At 40.7% G+C, this 16,255-nt stretch overlaps 1 protein-coding gene and 1 non-coding gene across 2 annotated transcripts in view; one reads left to right on the top strand and one right to left on the bottom strand.

Annotated features, from left to right (window-relative positions):
- Positions 1–16,255, top strand: part of APPL1 (adaptor protein, phosphotyrosine interacting with PH domain and leucine zipper 1) — a 45,518-nt gene that overhangs the window by 5,708 nt on the left and 23,555 nt on the right. Inside the window, exons 2-8 of the mRNA XM_075550004.1 lie at positions 7,784–7,882; positions 9,384–9,443; positions 9,942–10,013; positions 10,811–10,898; positions 11,681–11,722; positions 12,285–12,343; positions 15,866–16,012. Coding sequence (XP_075406119.1) covers positions 7,784–7,882; positions 9,384–9,443; positions 9,942–10,013; positions 10,811–10,898; positions 11,681–11,722; positions 12,285–12,343; positions 15,866–16,012 — 567 coding nt within the window. The remainder of the gene's footprint in view (positions 1–7,783; positions 7,883–9,383; positions 9,444–9,941; positions 10,014–10,810; positions 10,899–11,680; positions 11,723–12,284; positions 12,344–15,865; positions 16,013–16,255) is intronic.
- LOC142449562 (U7 small nuclear RNA) lies at positions 2,953–3,013 on the bottom strand. The gene has a single exon (XR_012784707.1). It is a non-coding gene; the product is annotated as a U7 small nuclear RNA (small nuclear RNA).

Genomic DNA, 16,255 nt, shown 5'->3' with positions numbered 1-16,255 from the left:
TAACTGAAGACCAATATCTCCCTAAGCAATGACTTTCCCTTTCCCTCCCTTCCACCCCTGGTAACCAGTGGACCACTAGTAACCTGTGGTTTCTATGCCAGAAAAGGAAGCAAAGATACCATCTGTTCAAGTAGTTCTTTAGATGCCTTTCCCATGTTTATATATTGTTTTGAAAATCAGAAACAAAAGGACAGATATGATCTATAAAAAAACAAACCAAAACTGATTGCATCTAGGAAAATATTTTATCAATAATTCATATATGATAGAAATGTGATAAGTCATAATCCCAGGTACAGGCTCCTGTATTTGATGTAGTATGAAATAGTGATTCTGAGGTGAACTTTTTTTTCTTTGAATATTTGACTGTGCCTTAAGGTTGATGCTGTCTTAATCACGACCAGGCAAGTGGTAGTTGTATTGTACTTGCCTTCATCTGCAAATGTGTACAGTCCTGGTGACATGGCTGGCCCAGTGCGCTCGATCAACACAGACAAGACCTTGTTCTGTGTCCTTGCTTTGTTGCACTTCCCAGTATTATCATTAGTTTGCAGATTGAAGGTTTATAGATGGCAATGTATAGAGAAGTCTAGAGCCATCTTCCAACAGCACACGCGCACTTTGTGTCTCTGTCTCTCTCATCACATTTCCAACTTTTTCAGAATTCTTTTGCATACTTGTGGAACCCTAGTGGTATGCATTGGGCTGTTAGCCATAAGGTCAGCCGTTCAAAAACACCAACCCCTCCACAGGAGCAAGATGAGGCTTTCTATGTCCGTAAAAAATTAGTCTTGGAAACCCACAGGGCCAGTATGAGTCAAAATTGACTCCATGGCTCAATGGCAGTCAGGTGGGTTTTTTTTTGTTTTGTTTTACATACTTCGTAGAGTATAATGTTAAACTTGATATGCATGGGGAAATAAAAAAATTGTTTGATTCTCTTTATTGCAGTATTTGTTTTATTGTAGTGGTCTGGAACCAAACCTGTAATATCTCCAAAATATGCTCGCGTCCAATGAAAAATCAGCTTAACTATGTGAGAAAACAACATGCGCCTTGGCTGTTGTTTGAAAACCTCCCTTTGGCACCTGGTGAGATCAAGCGGGTATCACCCTCACGACTTGGTGAATATCAGTAACCTGGAGGCAAAAACTGGGGGCAGGGTGGAGCACTTTAAAGAAACATTTTATTACCTTTTCATGGCATGAAGAAGAATACTGGATGAGAAAACATGGCTCTTGATTCCTGACTTGCAAAGTGATTCATGAGTTGAACTCTGAGTGTGAAGCTTTAAACATAGGTGTTTACTGCTTATATTCACCTTTTCATGTTTACATGATCGCTGCAATGGTAAATTTCTGTTAAAATGACTTTCAATAGGTGTGAGGTAAAAAGATCAAGACACAGATGCCCTCGAATCACAGCTAAATTGCCAGCATTTAAGATGGTACATTTTTAGTAATACATAAAATAATGTCTAGATTCAATGAAATGAAATGGTACCATATTGTTTTTTGTTAAGCTGTTACTATTGAATGGATAATAACTGTATGATGTTGAACTTGGTATTAGCGTTAACTAAGGAACCCAGGTCATTCCTTTTTTAAGCTAAGAAGCATCTTTTTATTTGTGCCTAATCAGTGCCTAATTCCTTCAGTTGCAGTTCTCAGTATTTTTTGGGGGTGGGTGGATCAGGGAGAAACCAAACAATTAAATGACAGGTTCCTCTTAACAATGACTTTAGCCAAACAAGATGGCCCGATGCTTTGGTTTTCACAGTTGATCCTGTGCTTGTGAGCCCTGGGGAGGGATGGCAAGGGTTGAGATCATGGTAGAATGATTTTGTCCTCCCTCCTTTTAAAAAAACCGTATCGACTTTGTTTCTTTTCCTGAAAATGACAACAAGCTCAAAAGAATTAAGTTGATTTTTTTTCCCCCTCAAATTTTTAAGGCTGGAGTAAAAATTATTTTTATATAAAAAATACAAGGTCCGTGTTCAGATTTTAAGCTTCAGTGCCGATATTTTTGTTCTTCTAAAATTACTGGACGTTGGAGACCTCAGATGGTGAGCATACCCTTGGGGCTGTGCCTTCCGATCCCTGAGCCTTGTGGTTCACATTCTTGTTTCTCTTAGTAGCTCCTTTCTAACTTGTTTTTCTCCCTTCAAAAAGGCCATTTTTACAGGTTTCTATAAAAAATGAAGGAAACAATTTAGACAAGTATAAAGAAGGAAGTAAAAATTAACCCCAAATTCAGCACTCATAAAAACCCAATTAGCATTGTGGCAAACGACAGTGAAACCTCCTCTGACTTCCCTGTAGTCTCGAGGCCTGAGTCAGACATGCCTTCAGACCTCCATCCTTCTGTGACTGTTCTGACACCAGCAGTTCCTCCTACTACCCTGCACCTCTGTGCATTGCAGTGGCCACACAAAACTCACAAGAGTCATGATTAAGGGAGTTTAGTAGGGAAGTTAATGGGTTTCCACAAGTCAATGTCGGCCAATGGTAACTACAGTCATTGGTCCACAGCAACACCGCTGCTCAGCCCGCAGCTATGTTTCTTTCTAGTCGTCAAGTGTTTCAACCACGTGGGACCTTGGCCTTTGCCTCCACAGGCCACATCGCCAGCCTGCCTGTTACTCTGCTCTACAGTCCTGTAGCCTTCGGCCAAGGTGCCCCATAGTCTCAGCGCTGCCCCTGAGTCTGTCCACAGTCTCTGGTGCATCTGGTCTCAGCGGTCTGTACCACTTCACACAGATCTGGGAAGTGCTCTCCCATGGTCCTGGGGTTCCTCTCTGTCCCAGATAGCTCTTCTACACTGAGGAATGGTTTTGATGGAGTTGTAATGTGTCTCTTAGCTGACCATACCCTAAGGAAAATGAAGGCTGGTATAAGCCAGACCCTCCAGTAAAGTAGTCTTTTTAAAAATACTGGTATGGGGGGGTAGGGGTGGGGAGTTTCTGGAAAAACACAAAACCTGCTGGACAAATTCTAAAAGAGCTGTAACACTAGTAGTCTTAAAGATGGTGTGACTCAGTTCATACCCTTTATAAGGTCAGGAATTAATCCCACCTTAATTCTGAAACAGGAATGCCCTCCAAAATGGGATCTTAACTGCAAGCACAATATCCAGAATTATGAGACATCACATAAAGAACTGTGGCTAGAGAGGCCATGTTAACTGACTACATTGCAAACATTGCTTCAGGATGGCTGAAGAGAGGCCCATATTGAGGAGGGGTACTGTGGTATTATGTTGAACTTAGGTTGGTAGGGTCATTTTTTCCCCCCACTCAGAGTACTTTATTTCATTTAAAAAATTTTAGTTCCAATATATTTTATTTTATCATTTTTTTCAACAGTTTTATTTGGCAAGTAATTTATATATCATATAATTCAATAGTTTAATCATTTCAATTGTATCAAGGAGAATTGTATAATCACCCCCACATCAATTTTTTTAGAACATTCCCCCTCCCATGGTTAAATCAGTAAGGTTACTCTTTTTTTTCAAAGTCATTTTATGGGAGCTCATACAACTCTTTATTACAATCCATCCATCCATTGTGTCAGGCGCATTTGTACATTTTTTTTGTATTTGTACATTTTTTGCCATCATTCTCAAAACATTTTCTTTCTACTTGAGTCCTTGGTATAAGTTCCTCATTTTTTCATCTGCCTCTCCCTCCCTCACGAGCCATTGACAATTTATAAATTATTATTTTTCATGTCTTACGCTGACCGATGTCTCCCTTCACCTACTTTTCTGTTGTCCGTCCCCAAGGGAGGGGGTTATATGTAGATCATTGTGATGGGTTCCAGTAGGGTCATTATTTTTTTTAAATCATTTTATTGGGGGCTCATACAATTCTTATCACAGTCCATACATACATCAATTGTCTACAGCACATTTATATATTCATTGCCCTCATCATTCTCAAAACATTTGCCCTCCACTTAAGCCTATGGCATCAACTCATTTTTCCCTCCCTCTCCGCTCCTTCCTCCCTCATGAACCCTTGATAATTTATAAATTACTAATTTGTCATATCTTGCAGTGTCCGACGTCTCCCTTCACCCACTTTTCTGTTGTCCGTCCCACAGGGGAGATTATACATAGATCCTTGTAATCAGTTTCTCCTTTCTACCCCACAGTCCCTCCACCCTCCCGGTATCTCCACTTGCACCATTGGTCCTGAAGGGATCATCTGCCCTGGATTCCCTGTGTTTCCAGTTCCTATCTGTACCAGTTACATCCTCTGGTCTAGCCATATTTGTAAGGTAGACTTGGGATCATGATAGTGGAGGAGGAGGAAGCATTTAGGAAGTAGAGGAAAGTTGTATGTTTCATTGTTGCTTCATCGCACTCTGACTGGCTGTCTCCTCCCCGAGACCCTTCTGTAAGAGGATGTCCAGTGGCCTACAAATGTGCTTTGGCCTACAAATGGGCTGTTCTGATGATGCCTGATACCCGATCCCTATGACACCTTGTGATCGCACAGGCTGGTGTGCTTCTTCCATGTGGGTTTTGTTGCTTCTGAGCTAGATGGCTGCTTGTTTATCTTCAAGCCTTTAAGACCCCAGTCACTATATCTATCTATCTATCTATCTATCTATCTATCTATCTATCTATCTATCTATCTGTCTTTTTCTTTCTTTCTTTCTTAATCGTTTTATTAGGGGCTCATCCAACTCTTATCACAATCCATACATGCAACAATTGTGTAAAGCACATTTGTACTTTCATTGCCCTCATCATTCTCAAAACATTTGCTCTCCACCTAAGCCCCTGGCATCAGCTCCTCATTTTTTTCAGTCCCTCCCTCCTCCCCCCTCCCTCATGAATCCTTGATCATTTTCAAATTATTATTTTGTCATATTTTGCACTGTCCAATGTCTCCCTTCACCCACTTTTCTGTTGTCTGTCCCCCAGGGAGGAGGCTATATGTAGATCCTTGTAATTGGTTCCCCCTTTCCAACCCACCCTCCCTCCACCCTCCCAGTATCTCCATTCCTACCACTGGGTCTGAAGGTATCATCCGCCCTGGATTCCCTGTGTTTCCAGTTCCTATCTGTACCACTGTACATCCTCTGGTCTAGCCATTTGTAAGGTAGAATTAGGATCATGATAGTGGGGGGGGGGAGCATTTAGGAACTAGAGGAAAGTTGTATGTTTCATTGTTGCTACATCGCACTTTGACTGGCTTCAGACACTTTATCTTTTGATAGCCAGGCACTATCAGCTTTCTTTGCCACATTTGCTTATGCACCCATTTGCCCTCAGTGATCGTATCATGGAGGTGTGCACCCAGTGATATGGCTTTTTGTTCTTTGATACCTGATCCCTTCAGCACCTCGTGATCACACAGGCTGGTGTGTTCTTCCATGTGGGCTTTGTTGCTTCTGAGCTAGATGGCTGCTTGTTTACCCTCAAGCTTTTAAGACCTCAGATGCTATATATTTTGATAGCTGGGCACCATCAGCTTTCTTCACCACATTTGCTTTTTTCCCCCCACTTTGTCTTCAGCGATTGTGTTGGGAAGGTGAGCATCATAGAATACCAGTTTAATAGAACTAAGTATTCTTGCATTGAGGAACTACTTGAGTGGAGACCCAATGTCCATCTGCTACCTTAATACTAAACCTATAAATATAATCACATAGATCTATTTCCCCATCCTCATATATAAATATATTTACATATATACATGTCTTTATCTAGACCTCTATAAATGCCCTTTGCCTCCTAGCTCTTTCCTCTATTTCCTTTGACTTTCCTCTTGTCCCACAATCACGCTCAGTCTTCATTTGAGTTTCAGTAATTCCTCTTTTTACTTTACCCTTGATCACACCCTACCAGGCCTCCTATACCCTCCTCACCACCGATTTGAATCACTTGTTGTGCCTTTGTTCCCTGGGTTTGTTAACACCACTGCCTTTCCCCCACCTCCCTCTCTCCCATGTTCACCCCCCCCCCCAACTGTAGTTCCCATTGTTTTCTCCTCCAGATTGTGCATCCAGCCTATTTTATTTAGACAGACCTGCAGAGATGATTACATGCACAAAAACAAAACAGCAAAACCAAGCAACAATATACAACAAAACAAGTCAATGACCAACAAAACACAATAAGAAAGAAAAGCTTGTAGTTATTTCAAAGACTGTTTGTTGGCCTTTAGGGATTTTTTTAAGTCACTTTTTTTGGGGGGGGGTTTAAAAATCATTTTATTGGGGCCAAGTCACATTTTAAAAATAGGTACAAGCATGGATCTTTTCTAGCCACTTGGAGAGACCCTTACAAATTTCTTTATTTCTTTTTTTAATCGTTTGGCCTTTAGGAATGTTTTCCAGTCCAGTCTGTTGGGGCATCATGTCTTGGCCCCAAAGTCCACCTTCAGCATTCCCTGGGGACCTTGACGCTCTGTTGCCTTGCTGTTCTGTTGCACCCCCTTAGTGTTTTGCCTCGGTGTGGTGGGATCAGGTTGGGTGCAATTCCCACACTGTGTCTCCGGTGTTGTCCCCTGTAGGGTTATGAGTCAGTGAGGGGTGTCATGTCTCATAGTGGGGCTGGTCAGGTAGTCCTCTATGTGGACTGGCTTCTCTAATTGGGAACATCATCCTCAGGGCCTGGTGTGCCAGGATGTGCTCCACTCTCTCCTGCTCCCCCTTCATCTGCTCCTGTGTGCTCGGATCAGACATGTCCCTCTCCCAGAGCTCCAGATTCAGTGCAGCTGAAATAAATTCCTCTGAGGGGAGGGGCAGGTGTCCACATAGTTGGGATTAGGACCAGCCCTCAGACCTCTCCACTGGTTCATAGGGTCATTCTTCAGAAGAATTTGACACTTAATTTTGTTCATAGCCCCCCTCCCCATGGGTAATTCCACTGAAATAAATTAGTCATTTACATAAAAGGTTATATTGATTAACTATGTCAAAGGTGCTTCTTAGCCTAAAAGACTGAAACAGGTTTGGTATGTAAAGCTAGTATCATGGCCAATATTGATAAGTTATTCTGAAATAAAACATTTACATACTATATATAGTTTTATCTGTTGAATGTTTTTGTTGATTTGTTCTTAGTTTAATTATGTAATTTTTAGCTCATGACAATATCCCTTTATTGTTCCTTCTAAAATGTTTATGACGTAGTTGTTTATGACTTCATTATGACTTTAATGAAGTGAAACTAAGAGCAAAAAACACTAACTTCTGGGTATTAATTATTTTTTTAAAAAAGTCCCAGGATTACATAAAAATTTTGCCCTCAACTGGTTACCAAAGCGATTGGTGGCTGAGACCCTCCCAGCAGCACTGCAGAAGAAAGGGTCTGACCTCCGCTTCTGTAAAGATCATCCAAACAATCCAGACTCACTGCCGACAAGTTGATTCTCCACAAGTTGTTTCTTGCTGATGGTGACAATGGGTTTCCCAGGCAGTCCTGCTATGGGAGCAGATTGCCACTCTTTCTCCATGGGAGTGGCTACTGGGTGTGGACCATTGGCCATTGTATGAGCAGCTGAGTGCTTAACACTGTGCCACAGGGCTTCTTTCCAGAAAGATCACCGCCATGCAAACCCTCTCGAGGTGTTTTACTCTGTAAGGCATGGAGGCTCCTAAGTTACAAAGCAACAACAAAAACAGCCAGTGAAAAAGAAAATAGATGAATATGCAGACTTAACCTCTAAAAATCCTAGGATTTTTGATTTAGGAAAAAAAGGTCTTGTTTTTTCTGTTTTCATGTATAATGAGTAAGATAAATGTATTGCTTTTAATTTATACAGACAAGGTCTTTATTGGGTGTATTTGAAGAAGATGCTGCAGCTATTTCTAACTATATGAACCAACTGTATCAAGCCATGCATCGGATTTATGATGCGCAGGTAAAAATTTAAATGCTTAATTCTATGCTTAAAACATTATTTTAAGCTCCCTGACAGAGATAGGATCTGTCTTGTTGGCTAGTGTCTATCGTATGCTGGGCTCATGGTTAATAAACATTTATTGAATGGGTGAGTGAACATTAAGCATTTTGTGGCGCAGAGCTCGTATTTCTATCTCCAGTGTATAGTGTAGCATTGCAAAAGTTATAGCAATTTAGTGGTACAAGTAAGGGCATTCTCAATGAAACACACTGGCTGTGATCACTCTTGGCTTAAGATTCACCTGAATACTTAATCTCGTTGCCCTTCCCATGTTTTTAACCCCTGCCGAGCACTTTCCCTCTTTACGTTGAGGATTGGAAAGCAGTCTGCTACTGTCTAGTTAGAACAGGGTAGTAAACATTAGATGCTGTAGCTTTGGAGCAGGGAGGAGATGAATTGGAGGAGGTTCTCACTTGATTGTTTTGTTGAGCAGGTTTGAGGCTGTCTTTACACAACCTAATTATAAGCCTTAAGAGCAACCTGAGCTCTGTGATGTATTTTCTTTGGGATTAATTAAGTATATAAGCTTCATTTTCCCCCCTTATTTTCTCTTCTCTCTAGATTCACACTTTTTTTGCGTTATTTATTTACTTACATTTTATTTTTTAATGGGAGCTAATATATCATTCCATAGTTGAATCACACGAGTATTGTATAAGTGCTAAAGATTCATATTTTCATTAGGTACCTGAAAGATACTATGATCATTTATTTTTACTTCCCTCTGCTTTGTCTCTCAAGATTAGATTTCTGATAAGAGATAAATTGTATGTAAAAAAGTGTAACTTCTTATAGCTATCCTTAGGGGTGAGGATGTGGGGGCTTTAAAAAGTTTAAATATGGCAATGTTATGTGATATGAGTAGATTGACCACATTCTGGTTGTATTCTATTAAATGCCTATCATTGTCTAGGATCATCTTCCAGAGAAAGGGATAGCTAGTTATTCTTATAGAATCTTATCATTTTGCTCAAGTTACATACAGTTTATTTCTGACTTTAAAAATATTTTATTTAATACATAGGTTTTATTAGCCTCAAACAACCCCAACCCCACCTCCCACCACCACCACCATCCCCACAAAAAAAAGAAAACCCCAAAAGACTGGGAACAAAGCTGAGTTCTCCGAGCAGTTCCCCTGGTTTGAGTTTCCTCTGCCTGCTTTTGGGCTCTCCCCTTCCTCCTGTTCACTGCGGGTGCGAAGCATGTGAACGGTATGTACGTTAATTGGTAACAAATAAGACTGACCTAGGCATCTTCTGGAGGCCCTGCGTGGTGCTCGGCTCCCAACAGAAAAGTTGGAGGTATGAGTCCATTGTGAGGCATCTAGAAAGAAAGGCCTGGTGATCTATTTCTGGAAAGCGCGTCCTGGAAACTAGGTACACACAGGGGTCGTCAAGTGTCAACTGACATCTTCAACTTAACTTGATTGCCAGTCTTTTTTTTTTTTTTTTTGTAGAATGAGCTAAGTGCAGCCACACACCTGACTTCAAAACTTCTAAAAGAATATGAAAAACAGGTAATTTGTATGAAAGTTTTAAAAGCCTATTAAAAAATATGCGGTGTACAGATGATTTCTTTTATCAGGAATCCCTATGCCCTCCTGGATTTACAGAGGGTAATTTTGATAATGCCATTGAAATTTCACCAGCACACTTATATCAAGAAATTATTTTAGAGACAGACATTGTCTGATTTGCTCTCATCTTTTACTAATGGAGAATTTAAGACTGTAAAAGATTATGTAGCTGATTATTGGAGGAACTGGAGCTGAACATTAAATCTTTTAATTCCTGGGATTGTGTGCATGTCAATATACAATGTTAATTGGTTATTCAACAAATATTTTAATGTTGAATAACGCAGTGATTATGCTACTTATTCAACTGACATGTTTAGTGTTCAGCAAAAGTTTTTAAAATTTTCTGAAGTTATTTAAAAATGTAAATTGTATCGTACTATCTCATTCTTGAAAAGTACAACCGCATTGGAACTTAACTGTATCTTCACTTGACAGCGTTTTCCACTGGGGGGTGATGATGAAGTCATGAGCTCCACTTTGCAACAGTTTTCAAAAGTTATTGATGAGGTCAGTGTTAGTTTTATTTGCCTTCAAGTAGTGGTCTTATTGTTAAATCACGCAGGTCCTTTAGCTTTTATTGAGAACATTTATGACTGTGATTTTATGAGCAAAGTTCCATTGTAAGAAAGTATTAAATAAAGACCTTATTTCTATATCTTGGTGGCTATTGTAAACACAGAACTTGACTTGTTCCATGAAAACAAACTGTGTTTCAGGAGCATGCCTGTAGGTGTGCTGTCTACTCAGCCCAGCAACATGCCGTCTTTGTAGGACGTGTCTTGATCCAGGAAGGGGAGAGCCGCGAGGCTGTGAGCTCCAACTGCCCACTTCATAGTTTCTTTCTTTTCCCACGAGGCAGCATCTTACCTTCAGCCCTTATTAGTCCTTTCACTTTAAACAGCCCCAGTTCCCAAAGTAGCTATGGGAACAAGGGGGAGCAGAAGCAGAGTGTGAGGAGGGCTGCATGGGCAGTGCCGTGCTGTTTCGTACTGTTGAAGCAAGGGCTTTAGCTCTAACTGGAGCTAGTCCATCCTTTTTGAGCTCCCTTTAATTGGAAAGGTAATTTTTGGAAATATTTTAATAGTATTAGGAAAATATTGTCCTATGTAGATCAATGTTAAGAAAACAACACTTGAGGAAGTGGATTTTTTAATTATAAAATACTTTGTACTATAGCTGGTAATTATAGTGTTCTTTTATATAAAATGTATCTTAGTTTACTGAGTCGTATTAATGTGTGTAACAGCGGTTTAATGTCTCTGTATGTAGTTAGTTACTTGACCTTTTTGGTCTTTTCTTACTAGCTCAGCTCTTGTCATGCTGTACTTTCAACCCAGCTTGCTGATGCCATGATGTTCCCCATTACTCAGTTTAAGGAAAGAGATCTGAAAGGTATTGAAGTGTCACGCTTACGTTTACTTTCATCAGCTCTTCGAACATCAGGCCTTACAAGTGTGTGTTACTCTTTCCCACTCCCCTTTCTGACTACTGCTTCCAACCCCTTAGCTTTCATCAGACACCAAACATTGCTAGGACCACTCGCTAGGTGTCAAACTAGACATGAAGAATACTGATATGAAAAAGATGATTTTTCCTTTGAGAAAGCCCACGAGGGCGACGGGTGCACATATAAATGGGGCCATTCTCTACAGTAGAGAATGTGGTGCAGCTTGGGGCTTAGAGCAAGGCGATCAGACTGACATAAGAGTTAACGATGCACATGTCATAAGGAGGAGGAGTTTACAGGATGAGTTTCAGGAGTGGTCATTTCCAAGGTCAAGAAATAGATTCATAACCATATTAACAAAATGTTTCTCTTCTTTCTTTTCCTTCCTAATACCGTTTTTAACTTACTGAGTTATGTATGAAAATGAATTAATTCGTTGGACCCTGACACCAGTGGTTGCATAGTTTAGCAGTCCCAGTAGATTTGTGTGCTTGTTGTGATGTTGCACTCCCAGTTGATGGCAGATGTATTTTGTGGTGGTGCAGGGTTGTTAATGATAATATTCTGTGGACTAGTTTGGAGAATACTAACAATAAATTCCACCTTGGACGTGTGGAATATTATTTGGGGGTTTAATTATGGCTTTATCTGTAATTAGTTTTCTAAACAATTTAAGAAGAATAGTTCATAAATATGATAAACTAAAATGATGTTTTCAATCTTTCAGAAATACTGACATTAAAGGAAGTGTTTCAAATTGCTAGTAACGGTAAGCTCTGAACACGTGGCACACTGCTTTATTTTGGCATACTTCTTTCTTATAAAAATGCATGTATCTATGTAAATATTGGTTAGCTCACCAATAGAGAAGAATGAATGTACTTAAATCAATGTTGTTACTTAAATTGAACTGCTTGCATTACAAGAAAATGTAAACGGAAGTTAAATCAGTCTTTGGCTTACTATCTTTTTAGGTCCAAGAAGGTGGTGCAGTTTGTCTCCAGTTCTTTATTTTTCTATACACTTGACATTCTCTTTAATGAGCCTTTGCTATTACTTTGTTAAAAACTTTAAAAAGTAATAAAATACAAATTTTTAATGGTTATAGTGTCCCTGTACCAATGTGTTTTTCATTTTTATACCTTTCTGTTGATAAATACAAGCTAAATGCAGGGGAAAACTGGCTCTGGAGAACATGTGGATGGAGGGATTGTAGGAGGAAGTTCTCAGCCTGTTTTACTCCCTTTTCAGAAACAGTAGAAATGTGAAGACAGTTGAAGGCTTTTAAATTTCACAGAGGCTTGTTTTTAACCATCAGTTTTCTTTTCCAGATCATGATGCTGCGATTAACAGATACAGCCGATTGTCCAAAAAAAGAGAAAATGACAAGGTGTGACTCGTATTTACTCCTTCAGTACTGCAGTGAGGGCCTCTTTCACTAGGTGGTGTCGCTTGTCCTCCTTAACATTAGTAACTAGTAATGCCTTTGCTAGATTACTCTTAATTTATTCTCCCTTCTAGCTGTTTAAAGCCTTTCTGAGATCCAGTGGAATATAAATAGATCATTCTTGGTTTCTTGAAACAACATTTTTCTGTGGCTATAATTAATAGATGTAAACATGACTATTAGAATGCGTAATTCATCTCAACTCTTGACATGTCCTCTTTTGCTGTGTATTTTGGTAACAAGGCATGTGTACTGGTTTTATTTTCTCACATATGTATGAAGAAATGTCTTTGGAGACACAGTAACCATAAAGCTAAATTGTTGCATACATAATTCAGTGAAATTTTGTTAGGAAGCCTTCCTCATGTACAGAGAATGTATGTTTTTTGATATTTGTTCATAGTCAGGTCTAGAACTACTACCTTGTATTTGAGGAGAAATGTCTTCAAGTAAAGATCAAAGAACAGAATAAGGAGTTCACCTGGGTTCTCCTCATAATCATCCCTCTAGATCCAGAGCCTCAAGGCAAGGTTTGACTGGGTGTCTGTGAGGAAGGGCATCTCTGGCCGGGCTTGTCTGCAGCTGTGGTTGCATCTGCTGGCCAGGCCCTCCTCTTGTGGGGCTCCATGCACGGGCAGGGCTTGCTGTGCACTAGCTACTGTGACTCAGGACAGGATTGACGCCACATGGACTTCAGAGCCAGAGGTCTGTCCTCGGTCTGGGAGGTCGAGAGTATTTTAGACTTAGTTGCAGTATTTCTCTTTTAGATAAGCTTGTTTTCCAAATGACCTCTTCCATTTCTGATTTTAGTTCACTGATCATCTAATGGTCCCGATCCATGCATTTTAAAGCCTGCATGACTTTGTTGCTTTGCCTCAGAGAAGGAGTGACAAGTCCTAGGTGTAAAGTTTGGAACATTTGACAATACCTCTGACGGTTTCAGTCTTTTTTTTTTTTAAAAAGCCTTTCATCGATTTCATTGCATTAAAGACGTAGTTTTCGATCAGTAAAGCAGCATGTTCGGTGCCACGGGGAACAAGCCTGATTGAAGGCGTCCTGTGAAGGCAGACATGTGCGTGGCCAGTGCCAGGTGCTTGGCGGAAGAGAAGGCAGGGATTCCGTGTGAGTTCAGTGCAGTAGTAGCTGTCTTTACAAAGTGCTGAGCACACAGGGTAGCAGGTGGCTTTTATTGGTGAACTGGGGAAAAGGCTTCCTTTGTGGAGGTGACATTTGCAGGACATCTGAAAGGAAGAATGGAAGTCACCAGTTTGGGATTGGGGCAGAGTCTTGCTAGAAGAAAAACTGTATTTGTCGAAGCTCGTGGTAGAGTCCCAGGAGCATCATGGTGTAGGCTACTGACTACGGAGCCAGACTGCCCGTGGGTAAGTTGCAGTGCCGCCAATTCTCGCCATGAGGCCACGCAGCTACTCACTTAGCCTCAAGCCCCATCTCCCTATCAGATACCGTCAGTGATTATAAAGATGAAATGAGATAATGCATGAAAGTATCTGACTTATAGGAAGCTTTTTTAAATAGGAAAAATATGCCATATTTTTAGCAGATAAAAGCAATATGCTACGTATATGCTATAAAATTTCTATACATATTATTTTATCTCCAACATTCAAGGAGAAGATAATTTGCTTTCTCCAATTCAAAATTGGGATGGAAAAGTAGGGAGGAAAGGTACGGGATTAGGGAGTTTGTTTACTCGTTGAGTACAAAAATGATTATTTGAAACCTGCACCTAATTCACAATAAAAAGTGCGGGAAGTTTTCAATACTGACAATATTAGAATGGTGGAAGGAGAATCATTTTATAGTCTCTGCAGCACAGGTGTATTTGGAAGTGATGGAGAGGATGACCAGGAAAAAGTAGTTTGAGGCGATATGACTATGTTAGTGACTTTGAAATTGATTTTAGAGAGAGTAAGCAGACTTCAAAAGATTCTAAGGAGGCAAAAAATAAAAACAATTGTGTAAAGAACAACAACAAAAAAATACGAAGTCCCAGAAATGGAAATGTGAAGGGCACAGACTAGAAGATGTTCAGTCCAAACTATTGGAATAGTTTGCAAAGTCAAATGAAATCTAAGCCAGTGATGCATAGCCCCCTGGGAGGTTCTGGAAGAATCCAAACAGACTCGCTGCCAGAGACTCCAAGGGGGGTGGGCGTGGGGCACTGCCAAAGCAGATACCTACACTTTACTCTGGGTCAACAAAAGTTCGAATTGCCAGCGGCGCTGAGCAGTTTTTTTCTAAAAGGGGAGGTAGGCCAAATAAGTTTGGGAAGCTGTGGGCTAAGCTAAAGTGGTTGCTGGGAGTGGAAAGGCAGGAATGTTTTTAAAGATACCGCTTTTTAAGTAGAATTGACAAAACCTCAGTGTGGGAGAAGGAATGGGAAATGAGACAGTAGGTATATGTTTTAACTGGTGAATGCTGCGCGACAATTAGGAGAAGTTGGAAGCGGTAGAGGATCAGGTTTTGTGGGAAAATCCCGTGCGCGGTTTCAGCACTTATACACACGCACGATGGAGATGCACACTGCACGGTAAAGCATGTGCATGGATAGTCACATGTAAAGGGAGAGCAGGAGAGTGCTAGCTCTATTTTCCATAATAGGGACACGATAAACTTGCCATGTGAATAAATGAATTCTGGGCACACACATGTTAGTAGTGGGTACAAGAACGTAAGTGTAAGAGTGTGGTAGCGAGAGAGGCAGAGGAGAGGGTAGTATGAGGTGACTTGACTGATGAAGGTCAGAGACATGGCTGAGCTGGTACCAAATGGCCATCTACCTTTCCCTATAGTAGTTTCCTCTGCCATGCTTAGTTTCATTATTGTACCACTCTTAGTTGTGTGTAAAATTTTGGGTTTTGCTTCTAATTTACGTTTTTCAGTGGGTTAGTTGATGGTAATATAGTAAGTCCCCAGGTTATAATAGTCCAACTTCAGGACAAGAAGGACTTGCCCTTTAATGTTACGTAAATGTGCCCTTCTGGTTGAATCAACTGCTCTTCACAACAAAATCACAGTCACCTTCACTGGCTGCACGCGCAGCATTGTAAGTCAGGGAAAATCTGTGAGCCTTCTCTTGGACTGCCGTTGTGTGGACTGTCACTCAGCAGCCGTACAGCATGGGGCAGAGCTGCTCCGTGGTGTTCCCGAGATGCCATGTTTACCAGAGCAGGCTGTCTCATTGTCGGGCAGGCTCGAACTGTGCGGTTAGCAGCCCGTTGCTGACCATACTCTGCTGCCAGGACTTCTTGCTTGCTTGTTCAGACATCCCTATACTGGGCCTGCACTGCTTGGACAGGAGGAACATCTATCCCTATATTGAAGGGTTTCTGATGTTGCAGAATAGGTTCAGGTTTTGCACAATTGTTGGTGACTAACCTTTTTCTTCGATAACCTCTTCCCCAAAGTCATTTACATAATAGAATTTTTCTTTTTTGTCCAAAGATGAAATACGAATTAACTGAAGATGTGTACACTTCCAGAAAAAAGCAGCACCAGACCATGATGCATTATTTTTGTGCATTAAACACTCTTCAGTACAAGAAGAAAATAGCACTGCTGGAGCCTCTGCTTGGGTACATGCAAGCACAGGTGACTACTAAATTCAGACGACCGCTGCCCTAAGAACCTTCCCAAGTTTGCTACTTGTATACGACGCTCATTTGTGTCTGTGCTTTAAACGGGGATCTAAAAAAATGATATCCAATTACTGTGTTAAGGAAGTTGAGGAGCACGTTGTCATTGAAAATGAAGATTTCAACTACTTGAGGACAGTTGAAACCACTTAGCGCTGTGTTTAGACGTTGCCCATCGCCAGTGGGCACAGGGAGCAGG

This window comes from Tenrec ecaudatus, chromosome 5, assembly GCF_050624435.1.
Source record: "Tenrec ecaudatus isolate mTenEca1 chromosome 5, mTenEca1.hap1, whole genome shotgun sequence".
Classification (NCBI taxonomy): domain Eukaryota; kingdom Metazoa; phylum Chordata; class Mammalia; order Afrosoricida; family Tenrecidae; genus Tenrec; species Tenrec ecaudatus.
Note: the sequence above shows the minus strand (reverse complement) of the source record. Positions and strands in the feature narration are given on the sequence as shown.